This window comes from Rhinichthys klamathensis, unplaced genomic scaffold (assembly GCF_029890125.1).
Source record: "Rhinichthys klamathensis goyatoka isolate OS25496 unplaced genomic scaffold, OSU_Roscu_1.1 h1tg000412l_1, whole genome shotgun sequence".
Taxonomy (NCBI): domain Eukaryota; kingdom Metazoa; phylum Chordata; class Actinopteri; order Cypriniformes; family Leuciscidae; genus Rhinichthys; species Rhinichthys klamathensis.
In genome coordinates, this window is record NW_026606912.1 from 2,820,829 (window position 1) to 2,840,859 (window position 20,031).

Consider the following 20,031-nt stretch of genomic DNA (forward strand, 5'->3'; position numbering starts at 1 on the left):
CCTGGATCTCCTCAAAGAACAAGTCAATAGCCTTAGATCTAAAATTGGCCTCAGTCCAACATCCTCCTTTGGAACTAAAAAGTACCGGCTGTAACACCTGGACTTTCTATCTGGTAGGGGAACACTCTCTATGGCCCCTTAACTCCAGTAGAGTCTGTACCTCTTGTTCCATAACCCGAGCCTGTTCTGGAACCCCTGCGGTCGGTACGACCCCAACAAAGCTGGGAGGTCGGTAACCGAACTGCAGTCCGTACCCATATTTAAAAATATTCAGGACCCATAGAGATAATTGGAAGGCGTTGCCATTCTAAAAAATCTACTAAGGGAACCAGCCCCTTGGGACCGGCCTCGGGTGTTTCTCGAGCACTATTCTTGACTTCCTGAAGCAGATGACCGGCAGGAAAAAGTCTAGAAAAATTTTGTGATCATAGTCGGTGCCCGGTTGCAAGCTCTTGGGGTGAACGCCACGGTGTGCGTTCGCTGGAAATCGATGTAGCCCGAAACGTTCAAAAACGGCGGGACAACATATATAGTTTTATATATATATATATATTTATTTTTATATATATATATATATTTATTTTATTTATTTATTCATAAACCTGTCGACGATAGAAGTTACAGCGTCGGAGAACAGGCCAGAATGTGATAGCGGAGCATTCAGCAGAAAATATTTGTCTTCCCTTTTTTATACCAGACAAATTAAGCCACTGATGTCTGTCAACCATCATAACTGCTACAATAAGCTATGGTACGTTTAGTGCCATTATACGCCTGTAAAATCGTCTTAGAGTACAGGTGAAAAAGAGTGTTTTTGTTTTTTGTTTTCTCGGAGAGTTCTTATCTCTTTATTTGTAAGATTGGGGAAAAACAGTTAGCCCGGCGCTGAGGTTGTGACCTGTGCTGCAGGAATCATCAAGCTTGCTTTCACTTGCGTTCCTTGCTCATCATGTGGCCAGCTAATGTTAAGTCTGGCCACAGCACGAGTCACAACCTCTCCCAGCTCCTCATAGCTTTGGCCGTAAACTGGCGCGCTCAAATCACGGTCATCCGCATCAATACTGAGCACATCCACTTCCTCGGAAGCAGAGAGCTCAAGCATTGGGACCTGATTGTGGGCAGGAGAAGCCGCGATGCGGGCTCCTGTACCACTCTCAGGGGCTACGGGATCCTCAGACGAAGAATGAGAAAGTGCCGCAGCAGTCATATTCTCATCTGTAAGATCCCGCTGCGAACCCCGCGATCTCAATCGTCGCGCCGCCTCAACGGACGCGGGACCAGAACCGTGGGGAACGCGAGCCTGACCGTGCTCATCAAAGCACGCCAGCCGGGAGCGCAGCACTCTAATAGGAAGTGCTTCACAGTCTACACAAGCAGCTCCCTCAAGAGCTGCCTGTGCATGCTGTGCTCCCAAACAATTCACACACAAAGCATCTGTGTCCCCACCCGTAATAAAATGAGGGCAAGGATGCACACATCTTTTAAATTGTTCGCTGGCCATTCTGATCAACTGATTGACAAACAACACCAAATAAGACAGACAGTTTCAACACAGAGCGCTTGCTGAAGAGCGAAAGCTAGTGTGTGTTGTGACAGTGTCACTTTTATACTTCCGGGTATGCCGTCACATGTTACGTCACGACGCAACACCAATCAGGATTGGATTAGTTTCATTCATACTTCAGAGGCGCACGCTTAGGGAGCGTCCCCAAAGTGTCGATTCTCGACGCAGTGTAGAGTTCCCTCGAAAGGGAACCCATGTGTAACAGTATAATGGATCAGTAAGTCAGGTCTTAAAGTGACAGCAGCCTAATATACCTGCGAAATTATGAGATAATATTGCAAATATCTATATGGCAGTTTTTCACCATGGTATCGATGTCAAAATTGTTGCCAGTGAAAATGCTGAGTGGCTAGTAACTTTTAGTAACTGTGGCTAGTAAGCCACAGTGGCTGGTGAGCAAATAAGTCCCTCTTTCCCTCTAAGTTTTCTCAGACGAATCATTGGCTCTCTCTCTCTCTCTAAGCAGCAGAACTGTATAAATTCTGCTAAAGTTAAGTACAGGGGTTCTGGATGCTCCAAAGAGGATCTCAGTCTCAGTAAAGCTTCGCTGGAATATTTAGTGGATTAACAGAAAATCATAATCTTTACCTCTGCACGCATAAACCCCTATTTGTCCTCTTTCTGTCTGACTCTCAAAGCAACCAAGAAGTCAACTACTTCCTGTATATTCACCTAAAATAAATGAATGCCTGCAGTGCGGTACACATCTCTTTTTAATAATTGCTGTAAAACTCTCAGGGCAAAAAAATTATGTTGCAGCACTGTCTTGTACTGTAATTATTACACAATTAAAAACACTGTATCCAATCCTACTTTAATATTCAGAGACAAGTATAAGAACACAACTGGTAGGTTGACATGATACTTTGGGGATATTAACATTGGCTCAACTAATGGCATGAGTATAGGGGTGGGGATATATATGTTTAATCAGGAATACTTTATCATTAAGTATTAATGACCATTTTACACAGCAAAATTAGTTTCTTAAACAATTTTGTTCAGTGTTTCATTTTCAACCTGGTCACTGCTAAATTAATAGACCGTGAACAGTTTCTTCTGAGAAATATCTTTCCGAGATAACCCTTACTGACCAATCAAATCCAGTATTCCCAAAATATGCACAGAGCCCCTATTGCGCAGCCAATCAGCAGTGAGAGGTGTGTCCCTAGAGACAGCAGAAGCCCAGAGCATGAGACTTTTTAAAGCATAGAGAGGCAGAGACTGGGGTGTTAGAGCTTGAAGCTGGCCTTTTAATGAATCCTCGGAGGGACCGCAGTCAGAGGAACCAAAGAACATCCTTCTGAGAATTTCTCTCGCGCGTTCTCCTTCCTAATCCAGCCCTTCTAAAATGGATTACGGCATATAAGGAAGTATAACATTTGCACTCCTTTTTGAGTCTCTGATATGTACATATAGTGCAATTATTATCCAATAAACAGTGGATCCATTTATTGGGACTAGTTCCTTTTTTTCTTCTCAAAGATGTTAAAGGAGTACGGACATCAGACAAAATACCATTAACAATCATTTCAACTTGTTAGTGAAAATGAATTGTAAAATTATGGTCTGTGCCACTGATGTGGTCCATAAACATTAGCTTGAAAAGAACTCAGAATATTCCATTAGCTGCATTTATCATTTCTGTTTCAGGATATTAGAATGAAATCTGAATAAACATAATGAGCCAATCCCATAGAGAACAGTTCAAATCCTGTTGTTTATACCCAGAATGCATTGTGCTTCCCCACCAGAGCAACCCAGGCCAGAGACCTTTGATAGAGATCAGGCTATCACCAGAGATACTGGTGCTGCACTACTGAGTTCTGGCAGAGTTTTCATTGTGTTGGTCTTCAGGCTTGCTGTGGGGCACTGGCTCCTGCTGAATTCTGCTTTCTCAGCGCCAACTTGGAACCGCAGAGTATTTAAAACAGGTGTAAGGGGAATTACCAGAGAAGACACTGGGAATCTTGGACAGGAAACTCTTCACTGTACGGATAGGTATACCGTTTTTTTCATCCTGCATCCTAGCAATCACATCCTCCATCTAAGCAAGAAAGAGAAAGAGACGCAAGTCAATAAAAACATAATTATGTGCATTTGATGCAGCTGCAACATGGGATAAAAACAAGAATACAAATCAGTGTCAATATTCCATGAGGTGGAAAATATGATATTTTTTAAAATTCTTTAAAATTATTATTTTATAAAATATTTTTTATTGCAAATGCATCTTATGAAGCACACAAGCAAAAATGTTCCTATCTTTTAAAATTCTTCAAAATCCCTACATTTTCTTTATTTACAGTTTTCTACAATAAACAAACAAACAAACAAATATTAAAGTGTTCTCAGACTTTTGGACTCCACTGTAACGTAATGTAATATAATATAATACAATACAATATAATAAATATTTGTTAGATTTAAACACTCCATTCAAATAAAATCTGGAGAGCCAATCAGGACTCAAACATGGTGAATAATACAGTCATTCACAGTAGAGCGTGAGGCCACAGAACTTCAATAAGAGCCCACGGGACGCTTGTCTTAAGGATCAACTCAGCCTTCAGTAAATGAAGTCATTGGATATAACAACCCTATTTATTAGATGAAGAGAAACCTGGGGCAGAGCGGGACAGATCATGTCACCTGCTCATTGATCCGCTGACATTTGGACTGTTCTTAAAAAAGCTTCGAGTTAACAAGGCGAGCAGCTCAAAGCGTCGCCAGGGAACTCACACTCTGGACATGTGACCAAGTGCTCTACAGCTGCCAGTGACATCACTCCAGCATAAGACCACATCGAAATCAGGTTAACAACATGCGCCCTGGAGACAAGGTACATATGTAGGTGTTTGTATATGTATACGCAGAACATGTTGTGAAAGTATATGAGCTTGTACCTGTGAGTGTTTAGCCTGAGAGAGAAAAAGAGAGTAAGAGACAATTGCCTCAAGGGGAGGCCCAGTTAACATGCAGAATTACATCAGTGGGCGCTGCACTGATGCAGAGTGTTTCTTCAGGCTGTGATGCCTTTGGAGAGAATCCTAACAGAAAATGTTGTTAAATTCCCCTGAAAACCATTATTATGACTCCAGAAATAGCATCTTTTTTGAATATCCAGAGATGAAATGCTTTTAGGTGGCAGTTACTAGCCAACTACAGCGCATACGCACTCACTGAGGGAAAGAGAATCAAACATACACTTTGTCGACAATGCAGACCAGGCTGGTGGGCAAACACTGAAGTGCTAATTTAAGGTAATGAGGGATCGGAGCATTCCACTCACACTGACGACTGTAATAGAGAGAGAGAGAGAGAGAGAGAGAGAGAGAGATGAGCATATCTCAGCTGTATGGTGCAATGATGTGTGATGATATGAAGTCCCAAAAGCCTCACTGGCATCAGTCGTAGTAGTACTGCAGCCAATCTGTGGCTAAGAATTCTTGTTAAGCCGACACTGAGATTCATGGGTCAATTCAAATCAATGGCTTAAGCTCATTGTTTTAACCAAAATATTCTACAGTGTGGAGGTGGTAGATCTACCAGCAACCAGCTAAATTAACTGTAACATAATATTAGGCCACGATTGATAGAGGCTCTAATGGTTGCAGGTTCAATTCTGAATACCAGCAGGAAATGACTGAGGTGCCCTTGAGCAAGGCAGCTAAACCCCAATCGCTTCCCGGGCGCCGCAGCAAATGGCTGCCCACTTCTCCCGGAGTGTGTGTCCACGGTTTGCAGTGTGTGTTTGTGAGTAGTTTGTTCACTACTCACTTCTCCTAATGTGTTTGCACTAACTTGGATGGGTTAAATGCAAAGGACAAGTTCTGAGTATGGATTACTATTTTTGGCCTGCACGTCATGTCCCTTTTTTTAAACCACATATACAAATATCTGCTGAAAAAAAACTCTATAAAATAATGCAAGATAATGAAAAAATAAAAATAAAAGATTTCTATTTCAGATAAATGCTGTTCTTTTGAACTTCCTATTCATCAACAACAACAACAAAAATTCCTGGAAAAAAATGTATAATGGTTTTTACTGTATTTTTTATCAATAAATGCAGCCTCATAGCAGGTGGGCTGTGAACTCAAACATGAGCCTCAGCCTTAAACAAATCCATGATTATGCAATATACATATGGATCAGTGTGCATGATCAATTGACAGCCCTAATATAATAAGCAGCATACCTGGAACATTCACACAGACACTTCTCTCAAAACAAAATGTCCTCGGGCGGTATATCTCCAGGGATCAAACATCTGTGCCCACCACACATCTGTGGCTGCAGCCAATCACAGAACAGACTGATAAAAGCCAAGAAGATCAGATGCCCAGAAGAGAGATATCAAACAGTGAAGTAAACAGACATTAAACACACTACTAAAGCCAGAGGCTAAAATAAATTCACCTCAGAATCTGAATTAAATGGTTTTAATCCCAACTATAAATGTGTTATTTTTGGTTTTGGATTTGAGCAGGTCACCGCCACAGATCCTGTAATATCCAGTACACCCCAATTCACACACTTGGAAATGATGGCCAACTCAATTATTCATTTACTAAATGACTAAGCTTTGTCACTGACTCATGGCAGACTGTGTCCTGCCCTCGATCCTGACACATCTTCGATATATCAACAGTCTGTGCATACCAAAGTAGTTGCCTTTAGAGCTGCTGCCTCCTCATCTCCTATATGAAGACGTTCAACATTTATTTCGTGTCTAATTTAAACTGCACAGCAATAGCTTGGTTTGGTTCAAACTCCTCAGTGGAAATTTTCTTTCATGCTTTCAGTGGAAAACAAGAGATAAGGGCAGGGATTTAATTTACGTTCCAATTTAAATATCTTATTACAGACGAATCGACGATATTAAAATTAGTTTCAGGTATCGGACAGTAATACCATGTTACCCAATTTGTTTGAGACAAATTGCTTGTGATGTTCCTCATTTGTCACTTGGGATAAAAGCATCAGCTAAATAAATATTACTGAATGATTCCCATATCCATGGTACGTCCAAAAACTATGATATTCCCATGTCCAAAAAAGGTGGTATTAATATGATATTTGTGCAAAAAACAACAACAACAAAAAACTAGCCTAGAAATCTAGACGCACCCTAGCGGCAGCGAAAATTATTTCGCAGCCAGTGTGGTCTAGCAACTCTCCATAGACTTTTGAGCTGGAAAAACCAAAAACTGGTCAGGCCAATCACATCATGTATAGAGTCGGCGGGCGGACTTAACACAATGACGGCACAGTTCATGACGTTCCGCGTGATTTACATAGGTGATTTCCCTGCTACTTGAAAACAATGAAGATGCAGCGGTCTTTCGAATCGGCTTTGATCGCGACTCTGGAGGACTTGGAGTTAAGAGAACGTCACTTAACTCATTCTTAAAAAAGGAAGATGTGTTCGGAGTTTTGCCAACCTGATACGGCAAAAGGTTAATATATCAATTAGCTCCGCTGGTGGAAAAACGCATGGGACTCACTCATCCACAACCGTTCGTTGCTCTGGTTGGTTGTAGCGTTATCCTATTGCGTGCCGAGGGATATTGAAAGGTAACCGTTTATCCCGCCCCTCGGATTGAGGCATGTCAATGGAGAGTTCCCAGACCTAACATCTTGATGTAGGTCTGGCATGCCAGGCTAACAAAAAACATGATATTGCCACAATACACTACCGTTATTAAATTAAGAAATTAATAGTTTTATTCAGCAAGCAAGCACACATTAAACTGATCAAGAGACAGTTAAGACTTTCACATTATAAAAAAATATAATATAATATAAGAAATGTGTCACGATTATGGACTTCTTGATATTGTGTTCAGTTCCTTTATTTCCTATTGTCCTGCTTTGTTTACTTCCGGTTTCCTTGGTTCCTGATTATCTTGTTTAAATTGTAAAAATATTTCACAATATTTTTTATTGAATAAATACAGCCATGTTGAGCATAAGAGACTTACTAAATGAGCATAAAATCTTACTGACCCCAAACTTTTGAATGGTAGTGTAAGGGTGTATTCACATCAGGAAAGTCCGATAGTTCCCTTGCTTTGGTCCGGACCAAATAATAATAATAATTATTATTTTTTTGGTACGGTTCGCTTTCACACTGCTCTTTTTGCAAGTGAACCAAAATTTGTAAACAAAACCACACGTGTGCTAAGGTCGTCCATTCATTGGACAAGGATTCTCAAGTAGGGAAATCAGGAAGTGCAAAAAAGACTCAGCATGGAGATATTTCGTACTGCAATATTTGTTCTTTTACTAATTTTATGTTATTCTGTGCTACATGGGCAGCTGTGCTACATGGGCCTCTGCCCAAATGTTAAAAAGGCAGCTCGTCTCTTCGAGGCTCCAGGTCAAACCACGACTCATTTTATCAAATGTAGTAGGCTACAACAGATCACTTTCCCATAACGCAACTCCGACTACGGAAGCCTGTTAACTCAAAGGCGCAGTGCTTTCTTGCAATTGGGTCGGTTCATGTTCACACCGTAAACGAACCGTACCAGAGTTCGTTTGGAACCGTACCGAGACCACCTCTTCAGCTGGGTCTCGTTTCGGTTGTTTGGTCCGCACCCGAGTTCGATTGCTGTATTCACACCTGCCCAAAAGGTCCGCACCAAGGGGGGAAACGAACTAGAGTTCGATTCAATCGAACCAAACAAGGCAGGTGTGAATACACCCTAAATGTCCATAAAAAAATGTTTTGTACCATGGTATGTTTTGTTAGAGTCCGCTAATATGCTAATGAAGTTAGTGTGGCAACTGGAGACATGAATAATCTTCCAGATACAAAGCAAAGCATCTCTATTAACACAGCAGTTATATCAAATAGGGATCACATCAAAGCGTCCATATTCATCAAGCACAAGTGTGCACTTACAAAAAAAACAAAAAAACAAAAGACTCCAAAATCTTCTACACCAGCTAATTAACAGAGACAGACACAAAGAAAAACACTCACACACACAATGACACCACCTCTATGTTTAACCCTGCGACTCTGAGCTCTGAAAACACACTTCTCTCTCTGTGTGTGTAGCAGACAGCTGGAGTTCAGACTGCTGGTGACAGCGCAAGTGTCTTTTGATGATTATTTTGCATCAGAGGAGAGAGGAAGTGTTAGTGGTCGGACGCAGACAAGGTTGTTGCAGGAATGACTTGAATTTTAGATCTCTTCTGCTCATTCCCCCTCATCCTCTCACTCCCTGTCTCTCATTTTATAGCCAACCCCCCCTTGCTGTTTCCTAGGCAACCGGGGAGATGATGACATCACATCCAAATGTCAGCATAGGAAGAGACAGAAAGAGAATGATTTAGATGTCTTTAAGTGTATGTGTAAAAAAGAGAAAATTAGAGAAACGGAAAACAGACAAGAAAAATATGAGTCATTCTACGGTTGTAGTGGCAGATGTTGTCACTCACTTTCAGATGGCAATGAGTCAAACTGTAGTGTACACGCACTACCAATCAAAAGTTGTGGGCCAGATTGTAAAAAAAAAAAAAAAAAAAAAACATTGATCAAATGTATAGTTACAAAATATTTCAAATAAACGCTGTTATTTTGAACTTTATATTCATGAAAAAATATTCCACAATAGTACTGTTTTACTGGGGTTTTTTTTACTGTATTTTTAAAATAAACATTAAAAAATCTTACAGACCACAAACTTTTAAACAGTAGTGTAAAACTGCAGAAAAATGTTTTGAAATACAGTTTTGGAACATCATATATAACCTTGTAAATAATATTAGATTTACATTTTTTAGTCTCTGAAAGCTTGAAGATATGCAAAATACTGCTCTATAATGCAGCAAAGTGAGATCTGATGTAAAAATTGATCATTGATATTTGATAGTTGAATAAGTGATAAGTAAAATATAAATAAAATCTTTAATGATTTATATAATAACAATTGTGTAGTTCACTCACTAATCGTATCGTGTTATCAATATGTCATTAACGTTCGCCAAAGGACCATGATCTTTTTACCAAAAAATCTTTTTTTTAAGACTTTTAAAAGGGTCTTTGGCTAAAGGTCATGTGTGGTTAAAAGGATAGCGAGTTTCTACATGTTTTTAAAAATAAAATTACAATTATGTATATGACCTTCAAACCATAAATAAAGAAGCATTAGAAGAGGTACTGAATATTTTTTTGCTTTAAAAATGAATGAAATTCCATTGCTGGATGATGATGCAGTACATCAGCTCTGATATGTTGATCACCTTTAACCCTCTGGGGACCAGAAACGCGCCCGCGCGTTTTGCTGTTTTTTTTTCACATAGCAGCAACATAGACTTAAAATACTCCGTCATTTATGGTCATATAAATAAAATCAATACATGATTATAAACTATAGAGGGTCTTCTTTTTTTGTGTACACTCACATTAACATCAAAACCGTGTGTTTTATTTTAAATAAATAAAATAAACAGGGTGCGCTTTCAGCTCACTCTGTCTCTGCAAAAATCTTTCTGAAACATGTCTGGAAAATTAACGGAAACTCAGCCAATACTTATCACACAAACATGAAACATACCTCTAAAGAACGCTTTAAATTTCTACTTTTAAATAAAACAATTCACATTTAAAACAAATATTCTCCTGCAATGTAAACTGTATAAAACTAAAGAGAAGTACATTTTCTCCGGTCTCAGCTCATTATCGTTAATTTGTTCACACCCACTCGCAGAGCGCGCTATTCAGAAGATAATGTGTTGAGGCCATATGCAAAATAGAAACGCCCCCAGGCAAATGCCTTAAAAGCAGCAAGTTTCATAATAAGATTCACTCACTTTCCTGCGCATTTGGAAGATGACACGATACACCGGCGCGGAAGCTCTTCAGCTCGTCCTGGACAGTGACGAAGAGTTCACATTTTCCTCAGAAGAAGAGCGGGACTCCGACGATGAGCGTTTGTATTTTGAAGAGCGACTTGATCCAGCCATGGATACAATTTCGGATGAGTAAGTCTTTTAGTTGAACTTACATTAGTTGACAAGCTATTTTATATAAACATGTTCATATTTTACTGGTTGGACTATTTCCAGACTTGCCATCCAGTAGCCTATTCAGAGTATTGAAATTTAAAATATATCTTAATAGGCAGGTTTTACTTCCATTTAAATTGTCTAGCCTATAGGCTAAATGCTGTATGATATGTAAAATGATATTTAAAAAATATTATCTATGTTTAGATTATATTTTGACTAGGCTATAGTGTTTATGCTGCCTCATTATCATCAACTAAGCGTGTGCTTGCATTGCCTCGCAAATATCTGTTGTAAATGTGCTGAAATGTGTAAATATGCCCGGTTGATGAAGTGCGCAAATGTGTTAATGTTTAATGTTAGTGCTATCTCCGGTAATGGCACATTGACACGCATGCACGTGGTACTTACAGGGACAACAGGAAGGACTGCCCACGTGATACAACTAATTCACTCTCAAAAAAATCTGCCAGGGGATCCATCAGGTGGATTCGGGATGGACCTCTTGTATTTGTGAAGTGGATGGACACACGTGAGGTATCTGTCTGTTCCACCATTCAGTCTGCTTATACTGGTGAGACTGTGCAGAGGAGGGTGAAAACACAAGATACATGGAGGACAATGACATTTCCATGTCCTGCACCTGTGACTGCCTACAACAAACATATGGGTGGTGTTGACCTGTCCGATCAACTCTTACAGTACTACACTGCACAACACAAAACAATGAAGTGGTACAGAAAGATCTTTCTACACTTCTTGGACATTGCTGCCACCAATGCTTTCCTTATCCACAAAGAGTTATGTCGTAACATGACCCATAAACAGTTCATGGAACAGCTTATTGCAGAGCTCTGTGGTGTGTCACAGAAAGTAGCACCAAAACAAACCAGTAGTGACCATGTGCCGGTTCCAGGCGCTGAGCTGAGCTCAGATGCAACGAACATTTGCACAGTTGGTCGCAAGATCTGTGTGCTTTGCAAAGGACAGCTTGGTAAAAGGCAGGACACACCTTGGAAATGCCAGGCATGTAATGTTCACTTGTGTCTTCAGTTGAACAGGAACTGTTTTCAAAAATGGCACCAAGACATGTAACTGTATTCTCAAAACAATTGGATTGCTTTGATTTCACTACTTAAATCCACCTTTCCGAACTTCCGCAACTAGCCTTAGCCCACTAGCATAGCAGGCGTGGTCTGCGAGGATAGCGATCTGCCTTTACTTTTGTTATTTTACTCACATTTGATTTGCTTAGAGCCCGCATCAATGGGGCATAAGCATTTACTGTGAGATACCTGCCTTTAGTTTTGTTTATTTTACTCACATTTGATTTGCTTAGAGCCCGCATCAATGGGGTATATGCATTTACTGTGAGATACCTGCCTTTAGTTTTGTTTATTTATCGCTCACAATTGCTTTGTTTATAGCCGACTGATTATTTATTTATTTTACTCACATTTGATTTGCTTAGAGCAAATTTAGAACATTTAGTTTCTCCACATAGAGGAATTACAATAAAACAGATTGAAAACCTTTGAATCTCCTCTCATTCTTTGTTCAGGCTGCCTCACTTGATGGGCCATTAGCCATTGGGAGAGTGTCTGTCACACCCCTGGTCTGAATCGCATTAATATTGATAGGCCATTACCACTCCCACGCATAAACCTCTTCTGACCAAAAAACTGTCATACAAAGTATAAATGAATGTTATTGTGTTATGTGAACGATCAGGCAGGGTGATTTTCACATCATTTTGAAGCCAGAACTCGAAGCGACAACATCCACTTGTCAAAAGTCTTGTGGACACATATTTAGTATGTGTTTTGTGGTTTTATTTCAGCAACTTTCATTTTTATTTATTTTCAATAACCACGCATAAACATTATTCTCTTAAAAAAAAAACAAATATGTACATACATGTTGCTCACATATTATGGTAGCCCCGTTTGTGATATATAGAGTGAATTTACACCTTTGCCATTAACATGTTTATAAATAACTGAAAAAAGCACAAATGTCAGTGCATGTCAAAACATCCAAAGGGCCCCAAAAACACTCTGGTCCCCAGAGGGTTAACCAGGGGGAAGTGTCAAGGTGCAACTAACATAAAAGAAACACTCTGCAAGAAACATGCAATATTGCGTTCTTAACCATAGACTGTGATAGAGAGGCCAAAGTTCTGTAGTAGTGCAGCTGTAATATAGCAAGCAAGTTTAATACAGGATTCATTTGTCAATCCTCAACTTCAAACAAAGTATATTTTGTTATTTATTGCGCAGAATCCCCATCAGAGCAGTTCAAACTTAAAGTTCCACTTAAATCCCCAGCTGTTACTACAGGCAAAGCGCCTCACCAGACCGAGCGGAACAGAATGAGTCAGGAGCTGTTCACAAAGGACAACGCAAAATGGAGAGCAACAGAAGGCAGGGTAATTTCAAATTCAACCTACTTTAAAACATCTTAAAAACACAGCGCATTCTCTCACTGACCTCACTTAATGTCTGCCTCGAAAAGATCATAATTCAGTGATATGGAAATAAACAAAACAAAATATTGAAGCAACTTTTTGCAAAATCTATTGAATGATTTATTTGTCTGCCACAGTCGAGTGTAACGTAACAAATGTGTGAAATATATTTAAGATGAGTTTTTTTTTTAAAACACACAGCCTATATATTTGGCCTTTCAGCACCCGTCTTCCATCTGCGTGAGAGCAGAGACTAAAGACCAAAGGTATGAGTGCCCTTTCACGGGAAAAGCACATGAATATTCAATACAGCATTACACACAATTGAATATTCAACATCAGAGAGAGCACTGCTCAGTTATTCACTGAGAACATGATGTGGTTCTTCTCAGCATAAGAGAGCACACTATCTGCTAAGAGAGATGACACACACACACACACCCCCCTAAAGTTTCCAACTGATTGAGTGGCTTTGAAGTCTTGCTCCAGTCCTGCTTGCACACACACACACGCTGATTCACTCGCTTACACACCAACACATGCCGTACGATCACATAAAAAGGCCACACATTCTGTCATGAGAACACAAATGTGCACAAAACAAACAAACACTTACTATCAAAGGGGTAGGAGGATATTATTCAGTGTTAAACTCGACTGTGAGCTGAAATCAGACTGTTTGTATGACCTTATCCTTCCAATGTAGAGTCCAACAACCCTCTCGTTCTCACGTACACATGCACAAATGTGTGCACAAAAACAAGTGAACACATCCATGCTCATGCCATACACACATACGCTCTTTCCACTTTCTGCACGCACATGAGTGTTTTTGTAAAATCTTTCGAAAAAAGACAGTCCCAAAAGCTGCAGTGCAATCTCCATTATATAAATCATATTTAGTAAGCTAATGCTTCTCCCCCCTACACATACAGCTTGAGAATGCCCTTTAAAGGGTGCCACTATATAACTCTTTCTCCCACACAAACACACACACTTCTGTCAGGGATTTTTTCATAAGGCGTCTTTCTCTTTGTGCTCTAAAAATGCTGAACAGGTAAATGGTGGTTTCACTTACAAAAAAAGGATCAAAACTACCATGGTTCTACGGTGGTATTTTGCACATAGTACCATAGTAATACCTTGATATTCTTTGTTGTACCTTGCAGTATGATTTAAATCCCATGGTAAATCAATTTCACTATGTTAAAGTATCATGGTATTTCCAATTAATACCAGCACTGTGTCTTGGTACTACCAGAGTACTTTTTTTAAGGGTACATGTACAGTAATAATATGTTTGTTTTTTTTAAATGTCAGATGAATGAAGTACCCTAGAGTACAACAAAAAAATACCATGGTATTTAAAAATAGGTCATTTTTGAAAAATTGTGTTTGAATAAATTGTTTATAAATACCATAGTATTAACATTTGACAATCACGGCTGTTTTCCTCAACAACATCCCTCTTTTTGCTCTAAAATGCCAAACAGTTAAATGGCAAAGTGTCACTTAAAAAAAAATACCATGGTATTAATTTTGGACATTGTACAATGGCAGTACCTATTTTAAGGAAATGTACTATAGTAATATCATGTTATTTTCTATATGTAAGATGGCAATAATAACCTAAAATTCAAACAAAAAAGTACTATGGTATTGGAATTTGGCAATCATTTGGTAGCATGGTATACATAAAATATCATGGTGTTAACATCTGGTACCATCACCGATCACCGTAAAGTTTTTTCCAACAACGTCCTCATCTTTGTGTTCTAATAATAATGAAAAGGTAAAATGCAATGGGCAACTTATAAAACAGGGTAATCTATGTTGGATTTCCATGTTTTATGAGGACTTTCCAAAGACATAAGGTTATTTATACTGTACAAACTGACCCTAAACCTACCCATCACAGAAAACTTTCTGCATTTTTACATTTTCAAAAATCCTCATCTAATACGATTTAAAAGCACTTTTCCTCATGAAGACCAAACCAATTCCAACAAGATCAAGAATCTCTGGTATTGCCATCTTTGTGGGGACATTTTGTCCCCGGCAATACCTGAACAGCATGCATGCACACACGCACACACACACACACTAAATAATAAAAATACAGTAATACAAACAAAGATGCGATTCTCAACAATTAACCTTCCTTCACTCTCCATCACTTTATTTCTTCATCTATACTTTTCGCACAACTCCTCATTTTGGCTGTATTGGTGAAAGCGATAAATCCTGCCCCTGGCCTCAATCTAATAATTAATGGTTATATCAAAATTATAGCAGGTTATAACAGGTTTTATGTTATATGTTTGGCTGAAATAATCATCATCTTTGGGGGTGGAATTGTGAGTTAAGGAATTAAGGCCAAGCGCAGACAGACTTGAAGGGCAGCCCTATTCATCCTTTCTTCGCTCTCTGTTTTGCGTATTTTTGTGTATGCGTGCTTGTGAATTTTTGTTTGTCTGTGATTGCATGTGTGTGTGTGTCTGTTTCCATGAGAGCATGTGTGGGAGGGATTTTAGTGGGTGTTCTGACTCAGCTGTGGAAGAATACGATTCCGCAGAAAATGAATCCGACCACCCACCTGCTGCTTTTTACCAAACATTTTTACACACACACACACAGTAATTTAGAATGCTGAAATAAATATGTCCCATAATAACCTACTTTCGTGTAATTCTCCACAGCACTTTAGCTGACATTGAACATTTGAGAATGATCATGACAAGACCTCTAGAAAACTCTATATCACATAGCACTGGACTCTAGAACATTGGCTGCATCCGAAAGCTTAAAGGTCCCATGACATGAAATTTTCCCTTTTTGAGGTTTTTTAACATTAATATGAGTTCCCCTAGCCTGTATATGGTCCCCCAGTGGCTAGAAATTTCAATCGGTGTAAACCGAGCTTTGGCTATCTTTCTCTGCCTTTGAGAAAATGAAAGCTCAGACGGTCTGATCTTGAATCTCCTCCTTATGAGGTCATACGGAGGAAAGGTAACCTCCCCTTTCTCTGCTTTGCCCGCCCAGAGAATTTGGCTCGCCCATGAGAAAATGAGCTAGGAAGTACGAACGCGCCGGCGCGATTTGAGTTTTTCCTCGAGAGATATCATGGCTTGCAAACGAGCGAAGCATGGCAGTTGATCAGTGTTCGGATGTACAAATGAGCACAAAAGTATTTTTTAGTTCCTTCATCCGAGCCTCTGAAGAGGCTCGGATTGTTTCTGAAGAAACAATTTTATTTTCTCTGGAAATGTGCCGACACAACTTCCCAAAGTTTTGTATGGTCCAAACATTTCACCGACGACTGTTTCCTCAATTTAGGCCAATACAGAGCTGGCCTCGATGAAAGTCTGGAAATAAATCGATCGAGCTACCAAGCAACAATTTCTGATGTGTAATTGTTCAAGTTCAGACAGGTAAGTTAATCTTTCTCTAAAAATCGTTCAATACTGTTTATGCATCAGTAAGTCAAGCCAGTGACTAAAATATCAACTTCACATCGTTTCTTTTTGTAGGATGAAAATAATCTTATTTAAATTGTGAACAAATTATATACAGAAAGCGATCAAAGAACAATCTTTCCACACAGCGCGAGTTTATCTGGACAACTCGTTATGAAATCAATGACGCACGTTACACTGCACAACGAAGCTCTTACTGTATGTGCATCATCGTGTTTGTATTGGTGAAAGCATTAGAGAGAGTGCAGAAACTGCGTTGCAATGATTCATTCATTCATTTCTCTTTTATTATTTTCATGAAAATGCATTATTTATACCAATCACATACAATTCATTTGAAATTTCCTTTACATTTCCATGATCAGAAAGGAGCAGATGGAAGAATAATATTCTTATATTTATCTGCCCCCTTTATAGACATCAATAGTAGATGGCATTAGCATTGTTCCCTCCACCATCACCTAAAATGTATTAACATACATAATAGATATCATTAGCACTGTTCCCTCCACCATCACCCAATCTCCAACATATCTGATATTTATTTAAATTGACCACATACAGTCCAATTTAAAATTCAGTTTGATATAATTCAAGTTGTTTCTTTTTATAACTCTTTTTAAATTCCAAAATATTTGTACAACTTTTTAAGTCTTTCCTTAGAAGATTCCATGCTTTTACTCCAGCAACAGACAAACACATTTGTTTCAGGTTTGTTCGTGCTATTAGATGTTTAAAGTCATACGGCCGTCTGTGATTTCCATCTTCCGAAGTAAAAACAAATAACTTTTGTAAGTCATGTGGAAGAGCTTTGCTTCTAGCTTTAAACTTCACTAATAAAGTTTGTAATTCTACAATGTCTTTAAGTTTTAACAATCCTGACCTAATAAAGAGTGGATTTGTGTGATAAGATCTTCATTCTTGTGATCAACAGACAACATGTGATGGGAATAGATCTAAATACTTTAAAAACTTCTCACGATTCGTTAATCTCGATAGCTGTAACAGCTGTAATAAAAACGTATAATAGCTGTAGTAAAAGTATTTGAGAGAGTTTCACATGTAATACATAGCTATTTCATTTGCAAGCATGTCAGCCAATCACAGCAGTGGCTGGCTACACTGAATCCCACAGCAGACACGCCCCTTCAAACAGAACGTTCAAATCAGAGGCTAAAATCAGGCTAGGAAAAATGCCTTTTATTTCTAAATTATGACTATTTTTGATCTAAAAAACATACTAACATTATAAGGGCAACCCAGGAAACATTATAAAATAATAAAATAACCCCATGTCATGGGACCTTTAAAAATGCTGCCTTCGGAAGATGCATTCCAAGGTAGGAAGGCTTCAAGGCACGTCCGAATCCAATGTTAGCTTCACTTCCTGTCTCCTGAGATTCCCTTCAAGGCAGCATAGATGTCTCATTCGCTGCATTTGATATCCCACAATCCTGTGCTTTCAATTCTATGACAGTTGAGCTAAAAATAAAGATGGCGTGTGAAAGTTGCGGTTGGTGGCCAGTTTGTGTGTAAATGTATGTTTTTGACCAACGTACATCTGATGTCATTTCTAAGAAATTACTATTGTAGTAATTAAATATTTGCTTAGTTATCACCAAAGCTCTCTCTATTTTGCTGTAGATCATTAAAGGGGTCCTATTATGCTTTTTAACTTTTTCAACTTTAGTTAGTGTGTAATGTTGCTGTTGAGCATAAAAAAGATCTGCAAGGTTACAAAGCTCAAAGTCCTCTCCAAAGGGAGATATTTTATGTAACAGAATCCACTTTCCAAGAACTACAATGAACGACTCGTTTGGACTACAACGTGCTTTTTCCAGATCTTATGAAGTCACAATGTTACTCATTTAAATAATCTCCATCAACAGAATAAGGGGACAAGGCCTGGTTGAGAGAAGACAGTGTTGTCGCTATGTCAGAGACACTGTTTTTTCCACCCCGTTTCCAAAACTCATTCTTTTGACCTTTCTATAAGGCTGATGAACTTAAAGTGGTTCAAATTAATTTTAAACACTGTTCCTGAACATGATAAGCCTAACGTTTATCTGTGTACTGCACAATTTATGGAGAACAGCTTCCAGAACCACAATGCAGGCTACGCACAAAAGCTTATCCTGTAAGTATTTCTTATTATTGTAGTTGTGTTTTCTATTAGCAGTTATATGTTTTATGTTGTTGCTATGATGTAAACAAAGGGCAAATCTTTGCCTCCGCTCACCTGCCAGCCAACATTACTGTTGATATAGCAGGGCTCGACATTAAGCCTTTTCATGTGCTTGTCCTTCGGACAAGTAAATCTGTCATTCACTTGTCCGAGTAAAAAAGTTGCTTGTCCGGCTTTTTTTTTGTGTGTTAATTTATTCTGAAGCAATATTCTCATCAGTGTTCAATCAGCTTTGATATATTTAAACCAGTTATATTTAAACTAATTATTACATTACATGAGTCACGTTACATAGGCCTATTTTCAGTTCAAAATGGCGAAATTAGACAAAAGTATATTAGTTTGCCTGATTATTTTTGTCATTCGTTTAACATTTATGACCTAAAAAAACTGTCAAATATGAAATGTTTAGTTTAGCTACTTACATCATCTTATCTCGCACTTGACCGTAAACTGAAGCGTCCGTCGCTCTGCTAAAATTCACGCTCAGCAGCTTCTGTGAACATTATAAGCCCGCCTACTTTGATTTGATTGGTCAAATATTCTGACATTGACGAGCAGTGACAGACCAATGAGGCTCAGATGAACACACACATACTGTCCTCTGATCCTGAGGTGCGTTCTGCCTGCGTGCCGCTGCGGATTGAAGATGAAGAACACGCTGAATCTGATTATAACAAGACTGAAGCGAACAGGAATTTGTGTAGCTTACACTTAATCACACATTTTTAGGGGGGCTAGGCAGAAGTTTAGGGGGGAATTTGATTACACTATTTCAGATAACCCGTTGGGCAGACCGGTTATGCATTTTGGTAATAAACGGCACGTTCGAGCTAAACTGGGAAGAGAGGTGCTGTGATAATGTAAAATATGTGAAAAAGAATTTGTTTTTTTTTAACGATCAAGCATGAAAGCATATTCTAGTACACCCCAAAAACAAAATCAAGACTTTGTGAGGCATAATAGGACCTCTTTAAACCGTTATATTACTTTATAAGTCTGTCCGTATCGTGGGGTACCTTCATGTACAAACGCTGCCCACAAAGTAATTTCCTGATGCCTACATTTTTGGACGAAGCCAATGAGTAAAACATTGGATTAGGTCTATCAAAGAAGGTATCAATTTAATTGGCATGAATAAAATAATAAAATAAAAATTAGCTTTCTATTGGCTGTAAATCTGCATGGAAACCATATCTTTACATCATACATGAGTGGAAAAAAGAGACGGTGTCAGCTTAATAATTAAAGACAATCATTTTACATATTCATATTTTTATTTTTTGCTCATTTTCCTCATAAAGGAAAATATATT

The 20,031-nt window shown here is 38.8% G+C and overlaps 1 protein-coding gene across 2 annotated transcripts in view; it reads right to left on the reverse strand.

The window, feature by feature from the left end:
- Positions 1-20,031, reverse strand: part of rgs7a (regulator of G protein signaling 7a) — an 80,665-nt gene that overhangs the window by 34,117 nt on the left and 26,517 nt on the right. For both annotated transcript variants that reach the window (XM_056234998.1, XM_056234999.1), the window contains exon 3: positions 3,515-3,611. In XM_056234998.1, coding sequence (XP_056090973.1) covers positions 3,515-3,611 — 97 coding nt within the window. The remainder of the gene's footprint in view (positions 1-3,514; positions 3,612-20,031) is intronic.